Here is a 16,519-nt window from a genome sequence, read left to right on the forward strand (position 1 = left end):
GATGTCCGATTGTATAACATATGTATATATATTTTGTAACGTATGTTCGCCAATTTCTTCGTCAATTATGGACCGATTTTCAAAATTCTTTTTTTATTCGAAAGAGTGCACTTCCGAAGTGGTCCCGTTAGAACCGAATCAGGATCTGTTGGGAGAAATCTGGAGAAATTAAATTACCAACAAAACAATGCTGTATTAATATAACTGTTCGGGTTCGGCACCGACTTCAACGTATTCAGTTGGTAGTAGTTAAAATAATATTGTAAATAGATAAATAGGTTTACATAGGTATTAAGCTAAATTGTGTGTATATAGTAGGATATAAAATACTTGTAGTTGATAGGTTAAATAAGATTGTTGTTTATTTTTATTTAGTTATTAAACGATTATTTTGTACATATTTAATTATACATATGCGTTAAAAATCTAAGTTTATCGCTTCATTGTTTTTTTTGTAAAAATATTTTATTGTTATTCATTCTCAATCTTTGTTGACTGTTATAATTAAATTTGCTGTAATAAAACATATACTTTATACATTTATATAGAGAGGGTTTCTCAATATTTTTTTCATTATTGTATTGTCTTTATGCATTAAGGTCACTGAATGACCTTGATTAACATAATTATACTATCCTATACTTTGTAATCTAAAGGCTATAAGTTCTTAGATAATAAAAGGAATTACTGTTGTATTTCTACCTAAACTTAGTAAAAAAAGAAGACTTTACTTAATAAACATTTGACTTTATTACTAAAAAAATTGCAATAAATATTAGTTAAAGTAAATATTAATCGTAAATGACTGTTACCCTGAGAAATTATCCCAGACTGTTTTATATTTACTAGTATTGTCATAAGATAAATATAAGTATATAAGTAACAAAGTAACTCCGATAGTAATCCTCCGATTTTATTTTCAAAATTCAATAATATTTTTATACAAGGAATGAACAGTACCAAGCCTATAGATTAATTTTAAAGAATATGCAACATATAGTGTATATACACTGTGTATAAAATCGTATTGGGTACATTTGTACAACCATCGTCAAGTCGAAGCCTCACTGACTGACATGACAGGCTTCACTTTTCGGTATATGCCATTTCGTCGAAGTGTTTTCGTCGGTAACAACCTCTTTTGGGCGTCCATTGTGTTCACCGTCTTAGGTGCTCCTATCACCACGTCTAAAGTTAGCAAACCAATCCTTGATGGTTGATTTTCCTGGGGCAGTATCCCGAAACTCCGCATCAAGCCAAGTTTTTGCTTCAACTGTATTTTTCCGCTCAAAAGGAATATTTTATCAACAGGCGAAATTCCTTTTTATCAATTTTTTTCACAATAACAAAAGTTGCTTCACTCAAAATGCTATAACTCACAAACTAATGATCCGACAACTGCCACATTTATACACACATCTTTTGAGGGTTATGGCTAAATAACAAATATATGGATTTAATTCTAGTAGCGCCGTCTATGTGTCAGGCCGGGGACTCAATTGACTTGTTAACCGTTTGGAAAACATGTTAATGATCCGAAAGCTTGCATATTTTGTGTCATATATGCCATAAAAATTATGGGCTCACCTGATCATGCATCAACATCAACCGAATATCCATGGCTCCAAGCTAATGATATGTATTTAGTGAAATCAGCTATGCGTGGCATACTATGTGCCGCCAAAAAGTACCCGGCACTGCGCGAAAAATAACCATAATACGAGCAAAGGCACAACAATGCCATTCTTTAGTATGATAACGCTTGACTTCATATTGCGAAACCGAAAAAAAAACATTAAAATTGAAAATCCACCCTCACCCACCCTATTGTTCAGACCTAGCTCGATCTGACTACTACTCTTTCCGACATGAGTCGTGAAATGTCAGAGCAGCGCTTCTTATAAAGATGCCAGAAAAAAGGTCGATTCGTAGACAGCCTCAACAGGATCTATCGTTCCATAATACTGAATAGTATTCATTTCATTTATTTTTCACGAATTCAATAAAATTTCAATTTAAACAAAAATGCTTTCAATTTTATAGGCCATAGAAGACCGATATTTACATTTTCATTCAATCATTTCATTTCTCCGTCATACCTAAGGTACTTTCCCAGACCCAAGATGAAGAACATCCTGAATTATCATCTATATCATTCTACTATCTGCATCACCATTAATTCTACATCTTTAAATAAAACGCAGATAATACACTGAATAGTAATTTACGATTATAAAAAACATTAATACTCGGTACTCAATCTAATATCAAAATAAATTTACTTATTATTTAAAAAAATTAAATAAATTAGACAGTATACACGCGTCAGAGAAATGAAGGTCAACAATAGAGGTTAACTGATGACAACAAATCGCTAAAAATTACAGAATTAGTCATTTATTATTGTCTAACATCCTGCGCCAGTTTGCAGCCACATTGCGCGTCCACGACCCATTTAACGTTAGAAAAATACGGGGACTTACAGGTGTATATGACAGGTAGACGTAACCGAAGATAACATCGTTAACTACATGGACCAACAATGAATAAACTTTTTCAACGATCTTAAGTTATTTCTACTTTAACATATAATAGACTCTTCAACCATTTAAATATTATTAACACGACAAAATGGTATAGTAACCTGTCGATGATCCATGTGGATGCTGATGCCTGGAAGGATATACGAGGTTTAGAGGTTTTATTTGTTAGCTGGACGGCAGAGCAAGGTACCAACAAATATTCGTCCACAAAAAAAAGAGATTAGGCCACAAATATTACGCTGGAGTACCTCAAGGTTTCCTGCTGGCCCCAGCTTTATTTCAGATCTACCAAGAAAAGAGCACATTGACGTCGCGTTTTACACTGACGACACTGCTTTCTTTACAGCCTCCAAATCAATGGTTCGAATTCTGGTGGTTGCAAATCAACCCCCTGAAATCGGTTGGCACTCCCAAATCCAGAAAGCAATCCAGAAAGTTTCGGGGATAGCAAACCTGCTATCTTCTCTGATCTGCCCTTATAGCAGACTTCCCATCTTTATCAAATTGTTATTTTACAAGATGTTAATTCGGTCTGTACTCCTCTACGGATCTAATGTCCAGGTGAACATACACCCAGGTCCAACATCCCACCAGGTGAAACGGCTTTAAGTTTTCTAAAATAAGCTTCTCAGGAGAATCTTAAATGGTCCATGGTTTGTCAGAAATAATCAAATTCACAGGGAATCTGACCCTCCAGGAATTAAGCACTTCATATCTCAATCCTTCCACAAGCAACAACTCAGCTCAAGTTCTTCTGAAAACGCGCTTGTTCGCGAGCTGGTGGACATGTTGGGAGGTTAGCACCGCGTTACCACTAGCCTCCCCTTTTCCATGCTGAAACGACCTTATCCATCGATGCAGTTATAACATTTGTTGTTATAACCCCATCTGATAGCATCCAGTCATATGTGTTAACTCAAGTCAGCGAATCTATAGTTAGTTTGACTATGTGTTGACCCAATACGAGGGTCACTCTATATTTCGGGAATTGGCAACACTGTTGTCATGTGAGTCTATCTGGCGGTTCCACCGTAAAGTTTAACATTTTTGACGATATACGTACTCAGAACATGTCGCACGGACGCTATTTGTTTATTTTATATTTAGTTGAAAGTTCTGTCTTGTGCAAAAAACGGAACTGAATCGTGAACATTTTCGTGCGATGATTTTTTACGATTTTCGACGTGGATTATCACAACAAGAGTACATCAATCAACTTAATTAGGCTTTTGGCGATGAAGCTCCATCAAAAACCACCGTATATCACTGATTTAGCGAATTCAATCGTGGTCGTAGTTCGCTGTCACACGAGTTTCAACTAACGTCCGACGACTAACAATTAGTTCCAGCAGCATATATGCGATTTTAAAAGAACATCTAGCTGTGCGAAAGTTATGTTGGCGTTGGATCCCACACAATTTAACAATCGTTAAAAAAAGGGCTCGTGTCGATTGGTGCAAAGAAATGCTTAAGAAATTCGATAGCGCTTCTTCGAAAGACGTTTATAAGATCGTGATAGGTGGCGAATCATGGATATATTCGTATGAGCCCAAAAATAAGCAGCAATCGACTGTATGGGTGTTGAGATTCATGAGATTCATGCAAGATGAACCAAATCCAATAAAAGTTGTTCGCGCACGAAGAGCTTCAAAGAAAATGGTGGCCTGTTTCTTTGGAAAAACTGGTCATATTGCAACAGTGCCTCTAGAGGATCGTAGAACAGTAAATTCTGATTGGTACACAACCACTTGTTTGCAGGGAAGTCGTCGGTAAAATAAGGAAAACAAACAAGAGTTGCCGAATTGTTCTTCATCATGACAATGCGAGCTCTCACACATCGGCTCAAACAAGAGACTATTGGAGCACTCAAAACATCGACTTCTTTTTGTTCCTATCCGTGAAGAATAAACTGCGTAGGATTTTCATCGCCCGAAGAAGCTATTCAAGATTCTAAAAATTATGTTTTCAAGACACCTCATTCGGAATGGAATAAATGCTTTGAAAATTGCTTTAAGCGTATGCAAAAGTGTATCGATCATCGTGGCGAGTACTTTGAAAAACAATAAAAATATATTCGCAGCTTAACTATTTGTTTTCTTTTCCTATTCCCGAAATATAAATAGTGACCCTCGTAACGGCTGCCCGATCAGCGGGTGCCATATCCCCAAATTTAATGCAGTAGCAGTAGCGATCCACAGGGGTCAACTGTGAGGCGGTTTCGGTTTAGTGTATTGGTAAGCCCAGAGGCCGGTTCAACGTGTGACAGACGTAGACATTAATACAGCGATTTTTTAGAACAATAACATTTGTAAGAAGTGTGCAATATTTAGTGTTCATTAAACACACGAAAGAGAGTAAATATCTTGTCATATATCTTGATCCAGATTAATTTTGTAAAACGCAAACAACTTAAGTTAAAACTAAGCCAAATGGATTAGCTTATCGGTAAAAAACAGATGTTATCCTTAGATAATAAAGATATTGTTATATCGATCAATACTTGAATACATTTGTTTATACAGAATTCATCTAAGAGATACTGCCATCGAATTCATCTCGTTATGTATCGAATGAAGCGATTACGTACGCCAGAACCCATTAATAGTGTAATTCAAAGTGTTAGTGTTGAAGTAATTCAAAAGTGTCAGTGCCAAAGCTTCGAAGCTACATTGAACATACTTTCTTTCACATTTATATTCCTATATTAGGTAAGATATATTTAAGGTGACAAACAGTTACGAACCCAAACAGTTATATTTGTTTAGATTTATTTGGTTGGTAATTTAATTCTTTGTATATGTCACAAAGTTATATTATTATTTTTTGTATTGTTTGGGCTTGATACCGACTTCAAAGAGATTAGCTGGTAGTAGCAAAAATAATAATATTACTATATAAATAGGTAAATAGGTTTAGGTAGGTATTAAGCTAAATTGCGTGTATATAGTAGAATATAAAATACGAGTAGTAGATGCGTTAAATAAGGTTTTTTTATTTTTATTTAATTATTACAACGATTATTATGTAGATTACGCAGCTATTTTATTTAGTATTATAATGGGTAACCAAGGAAAGGTGCAGCCCGTATCAGGTAAAATAGGAATAAAGAAACGATGATTGAAAATAAGGAACGCTTCAGGCCCCGGGGTCCGCTACCTAGCCTATATGATTTGACAAAAATTTGTCCCCGCCGGGAATCGAACCCGTGACCTCCGTTTAGGAGCTAAACGCTTTAAACATCACACCATAGAAGCAGTTTTCTACAATAATTCCACGAGGCCTTATATATTGCAGTTAGTGTTTAAAAAGCAAACTGAATTGCTTTTGCACTGACCGACTTTCGATTTTTCGTCAGATCATAATAATAACGAATAAGAACATAACAGAATCTATTTAGCTATCATTGAAGTTACATTTTTTATTTTTGATCTAGCAGCCTCATACCTACATACCTTATATAGTCATATCAAATGTGCATGTTTCTACATCATGTTCTTTAATACCCATCATGGACGACACAAATAATTTTCTTTATTATTTAATTAATATATTGTTACTAGTCGTTTCCGTCTAACCTACAATTTGTCTTTATGATAACTTAAATCTAGGTATATAACTAGGAGGATCCATCAGCCCTATCTCAGGCTCTGGTAAAATAATGTTTATACATGTTACTGCCAGAATTTTTAAATATATGCACCTCACTACACAACACTAAACAAGATCAGATGGTTTGATTTTTTTGAGTATGTGTCCTGTTCTGGTGGTATCCAATAGTTGCAATATTTCAATATTCGTATGAGAATGGAGTCTTTCCTCATACCCCCTTGCAATTCTCTAGATTTCTTGACTGACTGTGATGTAGTGTATCTGAAGGTCTCGATGTAGGATCAGTCCTATAGTATTTGGTTGCGCCCACAATACCTCTCAGGACTTTGTTCTGAAAAATTTGTATTTTATTTATGTTACTCTTTGCAGAACATCCCCATAATTGAGCTCCGTATGTCCATATAGGTTTCAGTATTTGTTTATATAATAGCAATTTATTATGTACTGACAATTGTGATTTTCTTCCAATTAGCCAGTACATTTTCCTATATTTCAATTCCAGTTCTTTTCTTTTCTACTTTATATGTTCCTTCCAGTGAAGTTTGGCATCGAGATTCATATCGAGATATTTGGCGTTGTTGCAATATGGAATGATAGTATTATTTAATGTTATTGGTGCTTGTACGGTCTGTTTATAGGTGAACTGCACATGTACAGATTTACTTTCATTAATTTTTGTTTTCCAAGCTTGTGTCCAATTATTTATATTGTCACTTGCCTGTTGTAATTGTATTGTATTGTAATTTTCGTGAGGCTTCTTCACTATTGTCTCCGACAGCTATAATCGCAGTATCATCAGGAAATGTAGCCATCGTAATATTCTCCGTTTGTGGTATATCACAAGTGTAGAGCAGATAAAGCATTGGCCCCAGTACGCTTTCTTGTGGCACACCTGCTTTAGATTCTTTTATTGTAGAGTAAGCTTCTTCTTGTTTAACTCTAAACATTCTGGTTGTAATGTATGATTTTAATAGTTCGCTGTGTTTTTTTAGTAGCATTTTCTGTAGTTTATGAACAAGGCCTTCAACCCTAAGGATAAACCTTATTGAAGGCTTATGCTACATCTAAAAATATAGCTGAGCATACTTTTTTACTTTCGTAGGCTTTTTCACTAACATCTGTTATTATGTGAAAGTGGTCAATTGTTGAGTGCTTGTTAATAAACCCAAACTGGTGTGTTGGTATTAGGTTTTTTTCTCTCTATGATCGGTTTTATTCTTTTCAACAGGAAAAACTCTTAGATATTACTGGCAACAGTGATATAGGTCTATAGGCTTTTATTTCGTTTGCTGACTTCCCAGGTTTTGGGATCATTATAATTTCCGGCATCTTCCAAATATCTGGGACATGTTTTATAATCTAAATGCTGTATTGATCAAGTTGGTGAGTTTTATAATTCCCTTTCTTGGTAGTTTTTTCAGTAGTTTTCCCGTTATCAAATCGTAGCCTGGTGATGTCCCGGGGTAAATGTCAGTTTTAATAACTTTGGTTAACTCTTTTGGTGTGACTAATTCCAGTTTTCAGCTTCCATGTCCGGCAAATTCTGTTCAATATTAGTTTCGTTTGGTTTGAAAGTTTTTTTCTATACAAATAATAACATATACAAATTTAACATACTCTACGAAATAGTGTTCAGTAACTATTCTCCGTCATTAGTCCGGCTTTGTAAATTACTCTGCCCTGGTAATTTTGTTGATGTTGTGTCATTCAAAATCTAAAATTACCTATATATTAATAATAACTGCGTTTCTCAATGAGTCTTATAACTAATTTATTGATACTTACTGGGATTCTTCTTTAAATGGCTAGATTTGTATATTTTTTAATGATTCAAAAGCCACATTGCCGTTTACATCACCATGTTTTTATGTTTTATATATATTACCACATTTTAATTCTTAGATCACTCTATAAATGATATATATCACGATAAGCACAATCATTGTATATATTATAGTATGAACCAATTATACACCAAAGCATGTTTGTGTAGCTGTGGTTAAAACATGTTTTTTTTTAACTAAAATATAAAAACACAATATAGGTTTAAGTAATATATTTGAAATGTAAAATACAAAATACAGTCACCTTATCAATCGGTAAAAGAATAATTGTTCAGCTAAAAACAGCTAAATACCTCGAAATCGTTAAAATGCAAATATTATGTTAGATAAAAAGCAGCTGTACGATTAATTACAAACGCGTATGGCTATGTAAACAACGAAGAGCTGCATCATGACCTTGAAATCAAATGAACATACGAAGTGATCCAAGATTTCGCCTTTAAACATGAAATATGGTCGCTAAATCACAGCAACAGTGGAAGCAATACAGTTACAGGACAACATGCAGGAAATCAGAAGATTGAAGTTAATCAAACCACACGAACTTGTAATATATAGTGGATAAAAGTATTCTTAACAGAACAGGACAGTAACATTAAATTAATTTGTAAATGAAGATTGTACTAAGCATATCTAATGTGTAATTAATTTAAGAAAAATATGAAAATGTTTGGTTGCATCTAGCTCAAACACAAAGCTGAAAAGATGCACGCAGTTTATAGAAAAAGAGAACAATATAACTCACGTATTTAGTAAACCCATATAAATAATAATTTCAAATGAAAATAGAATGCGTCACTAATTTTCGAGACTGGTACTGCCCCGAAGAAATCGGATAATATTAAATATACATTAGAAAATATTATGTGATTCACTTTTTATTCTGGAAACATTAGGCATAATCGATAATATAATGTCAATATGTCAAATTCCACTTCTAAAGTTGGAATAGGGACTTTTTTTATAAATACAGTGCAACGGAAACATATTTGTACAATATATAAGTAATGCATATCATATCAAGATAACTAAAATAAATTAAATAAGTTTACAGAATCGGCACTGGATGTATTATTAATTGAATGGCATCACATAAATAATTTCTTTTTAAATGACTTCAAAAAATCTATTAATATTTCCATCAACAGTAATATGTTATTTTTCTATTAAATCAGAATAATTATACTGTTACCTTGGTGTAAATATCTAAATATTTTAATAAAGGGAAAGATCTAGTATATCTTTTTTTTTCTCTATTAAAAGAACAGTTTATTTAATTAAGAACTATTTTTGGGCATTTACATTTTTTAATAACATGGTTATTAATATTTCCATCAACAGTAATATGTTATTTTTCTATAAAATCAAATTCAAAAAATAAACAAGTAACTCACTAAAAATTAAAAAATAATCAAAGTTAGACTTAAAAAATAATGTTTTAAAATAACATATACACATTATAATCACTGAAATAACTTATTTAACCTATCTACTACATGTATATTTTATTTTACTATATACACACAATTTAGCTTAATACCTACCTAAACCTATTTATCTATTTACAGTAATATTTTAACCACTACCAACTGATCAGTATGAAGTCGGTGCCGAGACCAAATAATACAAAAATAATAATAAAATTTTGTGGCATATAGACAAAATTAAATTTGTTGCTCAAGTATTTCAGAATAAAGTCCAGAGAATAAATATAAGAAGACATGAGGAAAGACTACCCCTCCATGTTAAGATCAAAGTATTAAAACTAATTCTGGGATAGCACTGCATTAGGAAGCAGATTCAAGAGAACTGAACCATCTGATTGAAATTATGTAATGTTGTAAAGCTAATTTCAAAAATAGGTTTTTATACTCATTTGATTCAGTTTTTCGCCCAGAAATCAGAATCAGATTTAATTCACTTTGAAAAATAGGGAAAAAAACAATTTTTTTTCAATGTATTATTTGCATACTTAATAGAAATATATTTGAACAGAATATCTTTTAAAAAATCTACTCAGTGTGCAATACATTTTATTTAAATGCAATTATATACATGATTATGGTACAGAGTATCGACAGTGGCACGCAACACTTTATTTTAGAAACGTTGTATGCTGGCTTTAGTAGACTTGCTAACAGTACCCCATAGTTGGATTCCATGTGACCAAATAGGCTTGAGTATTGATTGGTATGGTAATACATTCTTATCTAATACATGTATTTACGCCCAATAATTTGTTTTCGTTATTTAAAATACAGGGATTATTTTTTGTACACTTTAACAAATCATCATTTCCCTCGGTACTTCCAATCAATTTTCGCTATTCAAAGTATATCACGCTGTCCTAGAAACGAAAAATAACACCGACACCAAAAGTACCAACTAAAAAAAATACGAAAAATCAAATGAAACAACAACGATACTAAATGTAACTCCCCTGACTAGAGAGAGACGAAATACTGCTGATATCTATCGGTGCTTATAAAACGCGCTCCGATCGTACATTCGCTCATATTTCGTCCAAGTCTTGCCGAATACAGTGTACTGTATACGTCACCATGGTAGTACCGATGTACGACTTGCCAACGAGCGTTGATACTACAAAGAAATATGTGGGAAACAACTTGAACATCAACATAGGTGAAAACACGTTGTCTATTGTAGTGGTTGGAAATAATTGTGCGATAAAAATTGATAACAATCGGGGTGCAGTGAAAGTAGTCGGTAACAACTGTGCAGTGTTAATAGGAAAAAGTTCCGGTACAGTGAAATATATCGGAAATAATGGCCGAATCACCCTCAGCTGCGACATAAATAGGGAAAACATATCCTACTGTGGCAAAAACGGGACAATTAATGGGAAAAACATATCTTTCACCCAGTCTTCAGCGTCGGCATCTTGTAGTTTCCCGACAGTTTCCAGCGTCAATATCAAAAACGTGTCGAATTTTTGGTTAGGAAATTACAACAACGTGAAACACTGTACGATATATTCGATCAAAACCGGAACAGCCACCAAAACCCAATCGAGAATGGGGGTAAATGTGAATTATTACCTCTAAATGCCTTAGAAGTATTCGTATTCAAGACTGCTATGTAGTTCCAACTGTTATTTCTAGTATTAATTATTTGTATAATATACAACTGAATTTAAAATATAAATCGAGACTGAAACTCAACAATTTGAATCTCAACAGTTGTGTGAGTGTGTGCTTATGAATGCATGTTGTAATTTATTTATTTATTTATTTCAATAAAACACAGAATACCTAGAAATATTGGTCTTTTAATATGTCTAAGTTTTTATCAATATCAAAAAAATTACACAGCCCACCTAAAAAGAAACTAAAGTCATGTATGTTTCAGGATATGAAAAGTTTCAAGGTGATACATTAGAAGAACTAAAAGTTTGGCTCGCTCTGTTGTACTAAGTGTTAGAAATAATAACATAATACTCAAGAAAATATTTGAATTTGGTGTAATATTAATTGTTTTATTGAAGCATCTGTATCAATAAATAAATTTAACAATATTTCTTACTTTTGATCTGTATACTTTACTAATATACATTGGAAACTACCAGAGCATAAAAGCTATATAACATTTTTGATCATAAACGCAATATCTTTCAGAACTCAATCCAAAATTGGAGAAAATGCGAATTATTACCTTTAAATGACTTCCTAATAGTCGAAACTGCTATATAGTTCCTACTTTTGGTCTAGTATTCATTATTTGCTGATACTGAGTCCAAGTCTTGCCGAATTCAGTCTACTGTATACGTCACCATGGTTGTACCCATGTACAACTTGTAAAAGCGCGTAGATAATATAAAGAAATACGTGGGGAACAACTTGAACATCAACATAGGTGAAAACACGTTGTCTATTATAGTGGTTGGAAATAATTGTGCGATAAAAATTGATAACAATCGGGGTGCAGTGAAAGTAGTAGTAACAACTGTACAGTGTTAATAGGAAAAAGTCTCGGTTCAGTGAAATATATCGGAAACAATGGCCGCATCACCTTCAGCTGCGACATAAATAAGGAAAACATATCCTACTGTGGCAAAAACGGGACGATTAACGGGAAAACATATCCTTCACCCAGTCTTCGGCATCTTGTAGTTTCCCGACAGTTTCCAGCACCAATATCAAAAACATGTCGAATTTTTGGTTAGGAAATTACAACAACGTGAAACACTGTACGATATATTCGATCAAAACCGGGACAGCCACCAAAACCCAATCGAGAATGGGGGTAAATGTGAATTATTACCTCTAAATGCCTTAGAAGTATTCGTATTCAAGACTGCTATGTAGTTCCAACTGTTATTTCTAGTATTAATTATTTGTATAATATACAACTGAATTTAAAATATAAATCCAGACTGAAACTCAACAATTTGAATCTCAACATTTGTGTGAGTGTGTGCTTATGAATCCATGTTGTAATTTATTTATTTATTTGAATAAAACACGGAATACCTAGAAATAGTGATCTTTTAATATGTCTAAATTTTTATCAATATCAAAAAAAATTACTCAGCCCACCTAAAAGAAACTAAAGTCATGTATGTTTCAGGATATGAAAAGTTTCAAGGTGATACATTAGAAGAACTAAAAGTTTGGCTCGCTCTGTTGTACTAAGTGTTAGAAATAATAACATAATACTCAAGAAAATATTTGAATTTGGTGTAATATTAATTGTTTTATTGAAGCATCTGTATCAATAAATAAATTTAACAATATTTCTTACTTTTGATCTGTATACTTTACTAATATACATTGGAAACTACCAGAGCATAAAAGCTATATAACATTTTTGATCATAAACGCAATATCTCTCAGAACTCAATTCAAAATTGGAGAAAATTCGAATTATTACCTTCTAAATGACTTCATAATAGTCAAGACTGCTATATAGTTCCTACTTTTGGTCTAGTATTCATTATTTGCTGATACTGAGTCCAAGTCTTGCCGAATTCAGTCTACTGTATACGTCACCATGGTTGTACCCATGTACAACTTGTAAAAGCGCGTAGATAATATAAAGAAATACGTGGGGAACAACTTGAACATCAACATAGGTGAAAACACGTTGTCTATTATAGTGGTTGGAAATAATTGTGCGATAAAAATTGATAACAATCGGGGTGCAGTGAAAGTAGTAGTAACAACTGTACAGTGTTAATAGGAAAAAGTCTCGGTTCAGTGAAATATATCGGAAACAATGGCCGCATCACCTTCAGCTGCGACATAAATAAGGAAAACATATCCTACTGTGGCAAAAACGGGACGATTAACGGGAAAACATATCCTTCACCCAGTCTTCGGCATCTTGTAGTTTCCCGACAGTTTCCAGCACCAACATCAAAAACATGTTGAATTTTTGGTTAGGAAATTACAACAACGTGAAACACTGTACGATATATTCGATCAAAACCGGGACAGCCACCAAAACCCAATCGAGAATGGGGGTAAATGTGAATTATTACCTCTAAATGCCTTAGAAGTATTCGTATTCAAGACTGCTATGTAGTTCCAACTGTTATTTCTAGTATTAATTATTTGTATAATATACAACTGAATTTAAAATATAAATCCAGACTGAAACTCAACATTTGTGTGAGTGTGTGCTTATGAATCCATGTTGTAATTTATTTATTTATTTGAATAAAACACGGAATACCTAGAAATAGTGATCTTTTAATATGTCTGAATTTTTCAATGTCAGACTATATTGACCAATGCTTTTGCTCACTCTGTTATACTAATGTTAGAAACAATAACATAATACTCAGAAAAAAGTTTATATTTGACGTTAGTTTAATAAATTAGCTGAAATAAATGTATCAACAAATAAATTTACTAATAATTCTAACTTCTAATGATAGTAAAGTAAAACAAATTGAAGGCTAATTTATTTGAACTTTAAACAAAAAGTAGCAACCGACAGAAATAAAAAAAACAGATATTGAATTATATGATCGGTTTTTGGTTAATAAATAGTTTTATTCAATTATTTTGGTGGTGAATTGTTATTATTTTGTGTATTTGTACATTGGCAATAGCAAAAATAATGTATTACTATACTAGAGTGTAAAAAAATTCAACGGAAATGAAAGGAAAGTTTAGAATTGAAAAATGCATTTTATTTTTCATTATTTCGATGCCATAATTTATGGATCCTATCTCTGTCTTCGTCTTGCCGTAGGATTCTAAAATACGTCAATTATTACCTTTATATTTGATGAAAATCGAGGGGAGCTAAATCTGGTGAACAGGACAACACGTAAGACTAGATTAGGACGGAGGCAGTTATGTGCCTCGTTGAGGATTAATTTTATTAGGTAAATGCTCAAAAATACATGAAATTTTATTTTACTTTACACCTAGCTTGCCTTCTCGGATAACTTTCATGAAATTAGTACCCTTAACCTACTCTGGATTCGTTATTGGCCAACGTCGGACGTTAAATAACAAAAGTCGTCGTCAAAATTGTAAAAAGTGTTTAAAAAAAGCAAGCACTCTGTAGGCCAAAGCGATGATGCAATATAGTGAGATAAAATGTCCACAGTAAATAAAGTAAAACCACAATGTAGATTGTTTTTATCCATTTTCGTTTTTAACATTTCATACTATGGCATAACGGTTCATTCCACTTTATATACTACATTATATAAAAATGATCACCCAAAATATCTTCAAATTATTATGGAATTATGATATTATGAACATTTATCATTCAAATCTTATAAATACATATTATTTACAATTTCATATTAAGAAATTCACTTATACTTTTTAATTATAGTAATAAAAATAATCCAGGTAATCAGATGCAATTAAATTTATGACAATGAAGCTCAGATAAAATTCCACAGATATAGCAAATCTGAAAAATGAAATCGTACTTTTAAAATGTACATACTTGAAGAAATTGTACGTAATAGGTTTCATAATATAAAGTAAAATCAAATTTATACTAAAATAAATTTATAGTAAGCACAGTAAAAGTTTTAACTACTAGAGTAGTAAAAAAACAGTGCTTGAGACATTTGCCGACGACAGAGGGCTGGACTAAGGCTGTAGAAAAAGTACAAGTAGCAATCAACAAAATCTACAAATGGACTAGAAACCATTTGATTTATTTTCTATTAAAACATTTAATTTATTTAATTAGGAAATATTTTTTTAGTTGTTTACATTATTTCGTGTTAGGGATATTAATATTTCCGCCAACGGAAATATATAATTTTTCTACTAAAACTGCACAATTATAGTGTTACTCTGGTGCAAATTCCTAACGCCTTATTTAAAGGAAAAAATCTATTGTTTATTTTTTCTATTAATAAAATTATTTATTTAATTAGTAAATATTATTTTGGGTGTTTATATTATTTCATAATGGGGATATTAAAATATCCAGCAACCGTAATATGTCATTTTTCTATTAAATCTGAATAATTATACTCTTACTTTGGCCCAAATTTCTAAATATTTTATTAAACTATTTTTTCTATTAAAAAATCAAATTTTTAATTAGAAAATATTTTTTAAATGTTTACATTATATCATAATAGGGATATTAATATTTCCGCCAACGCTAACATCTAAATTTTCTATTAATAAATTGTTTTAAATAACATAATTTAATTTAACAATAATATAATTTTGGGACATATACAAAAAATTTTAATTACCAAAAAGACAAATCTAAATTAAGATAACTGTTTTGGTTTCCACTCAAATGTAATCAGTTGATAGTAGATAAAATAATATTGTAAATAGATAAATAGATTTATGTAGGTATTAAGCTAAATTGTGTGTATATAGTAGAATATAAAATACGTGTAGTAGATATGTTAAAGAAGGTTTTTGTTTATTTTTACATAGTTATTACAACGATTATTATGTACCTATTTTATTTAAAGATGTTTTTTGTGTTTTAAAAATCTTAGTTTGATTATTTGTTAATTTTTGGTGAGTTCCTTATTTATTTCTTGAAGTCGGTTCAATGTTTTTGATAAAAATATTTCTAATAAATCTATTTATGTTTTCCACATTTTATATTACATGCATAAATAACGGTCAGATCATGTATACCATTACTGTTTCATCACGGAGCCATATTTTTGGCTCTTTGTACGATGTCAATTTTCAAAGCACAATCACTTTACATTTTCTGAACAAACGAAAGGCGCTATATTTGACGTTATAGTATCTCTTTATTAAGTAAGTATTATTAGGCGGGTCACTATTTATATTTCGGGAGTTGGAAACACTATTGTCATGTGAGTCCATCTGATGGTTCCATCATAAAATTTTACATTTTTGACGATATACGTACTAAGAACGTTTTATCGCATGAACGCTATTTGTTTATTTTATATTTAGTTGAAAGTTTTTAAACATTTTCGTGCGATGATTTTTTACGATTTTCGACGTGGGTTATCACAACAAAAGTGCATCAATCAACTTAATTTGACTTTTAGCGATGAAGCTCCATCAAAAACCA

The 16,519-nt window shown here is 32.0% G+C and overlaps 2 protein-coding genes and 1 long non-coding RNA gene across 4 annotated transcripts in view; 2 read left to right on the forward strand and 1 right to left on the reverse strand.

Moving 5' to 3' along the window:
- The window catches only part of Megf8 (Multiple EGF like domains 8), a 221,635-nt gene that overhangs the window by 198,098 nt on the left and 7,018 nt on the right, over positions 1–16,519 (reverse strand). The window lies entirely within an intron of this gene.
- On the forward strand, positions 10,496–11,538 carry LOC143203006 (uncharacterized). Its single transcript, XM_076415088.1, has 2 exons — positions 10,496–11,037; positions 11,366–11,538. Exons 1-2 carry the CDS (start codon positions 10,558–10,560, stop codon positions 11,393–11,395), a joined length of 510 nt encoding a protein of 169 aa, XP_076271203.1. The 5' UTR covers positions 10,496–10,557; the 3' UTR covers positions 11,396–11,538.
- LOC143202669 (uncharacterized) lies at positions 11,788–12,756 on the forward strand. The gene is made up of 3 exons (XR_013007210.1): positions 11,788–11,793; positions 12,127–12,259; positions 12,584–12,756. It is a non-coding gene; the product is annotated as an uncharacterized LOC143202669 (long non-coding RNA).

This window comes from Rhynchophorus ferrugineus, unplaced genomic scaffold (assembly GCF_030347505.1).
Source record: "Rhynchophorus ferrugineus isolate W39M unplaced genomic scaffold, kcgeb_rfMv2 rfM9, whole genome shotgun sequence".
Lineage (NCBI taxonomy): Eukaryota > Metazoa > Arthropoda > Insecta > Coleoptera > Curculionidae > Rhynchophorus > Rhynchophorus ferrugineus.

Coding starts and splice junctions, on each gene's coding strand:
- LOC143203006 (XM_076415088.1), top strand. CDS start 10,558: ATGGTAGTACCGATGTACGACTTGCCAACGAGCGTTGATACTACAAAG. Junction 11,038..11,365: donor AAACCCAATCGAGAATGGGG/GTAAATGTGAAT, acceptor TGTATGTTTCAG/GATATGAAAAGTTTCAAGGT.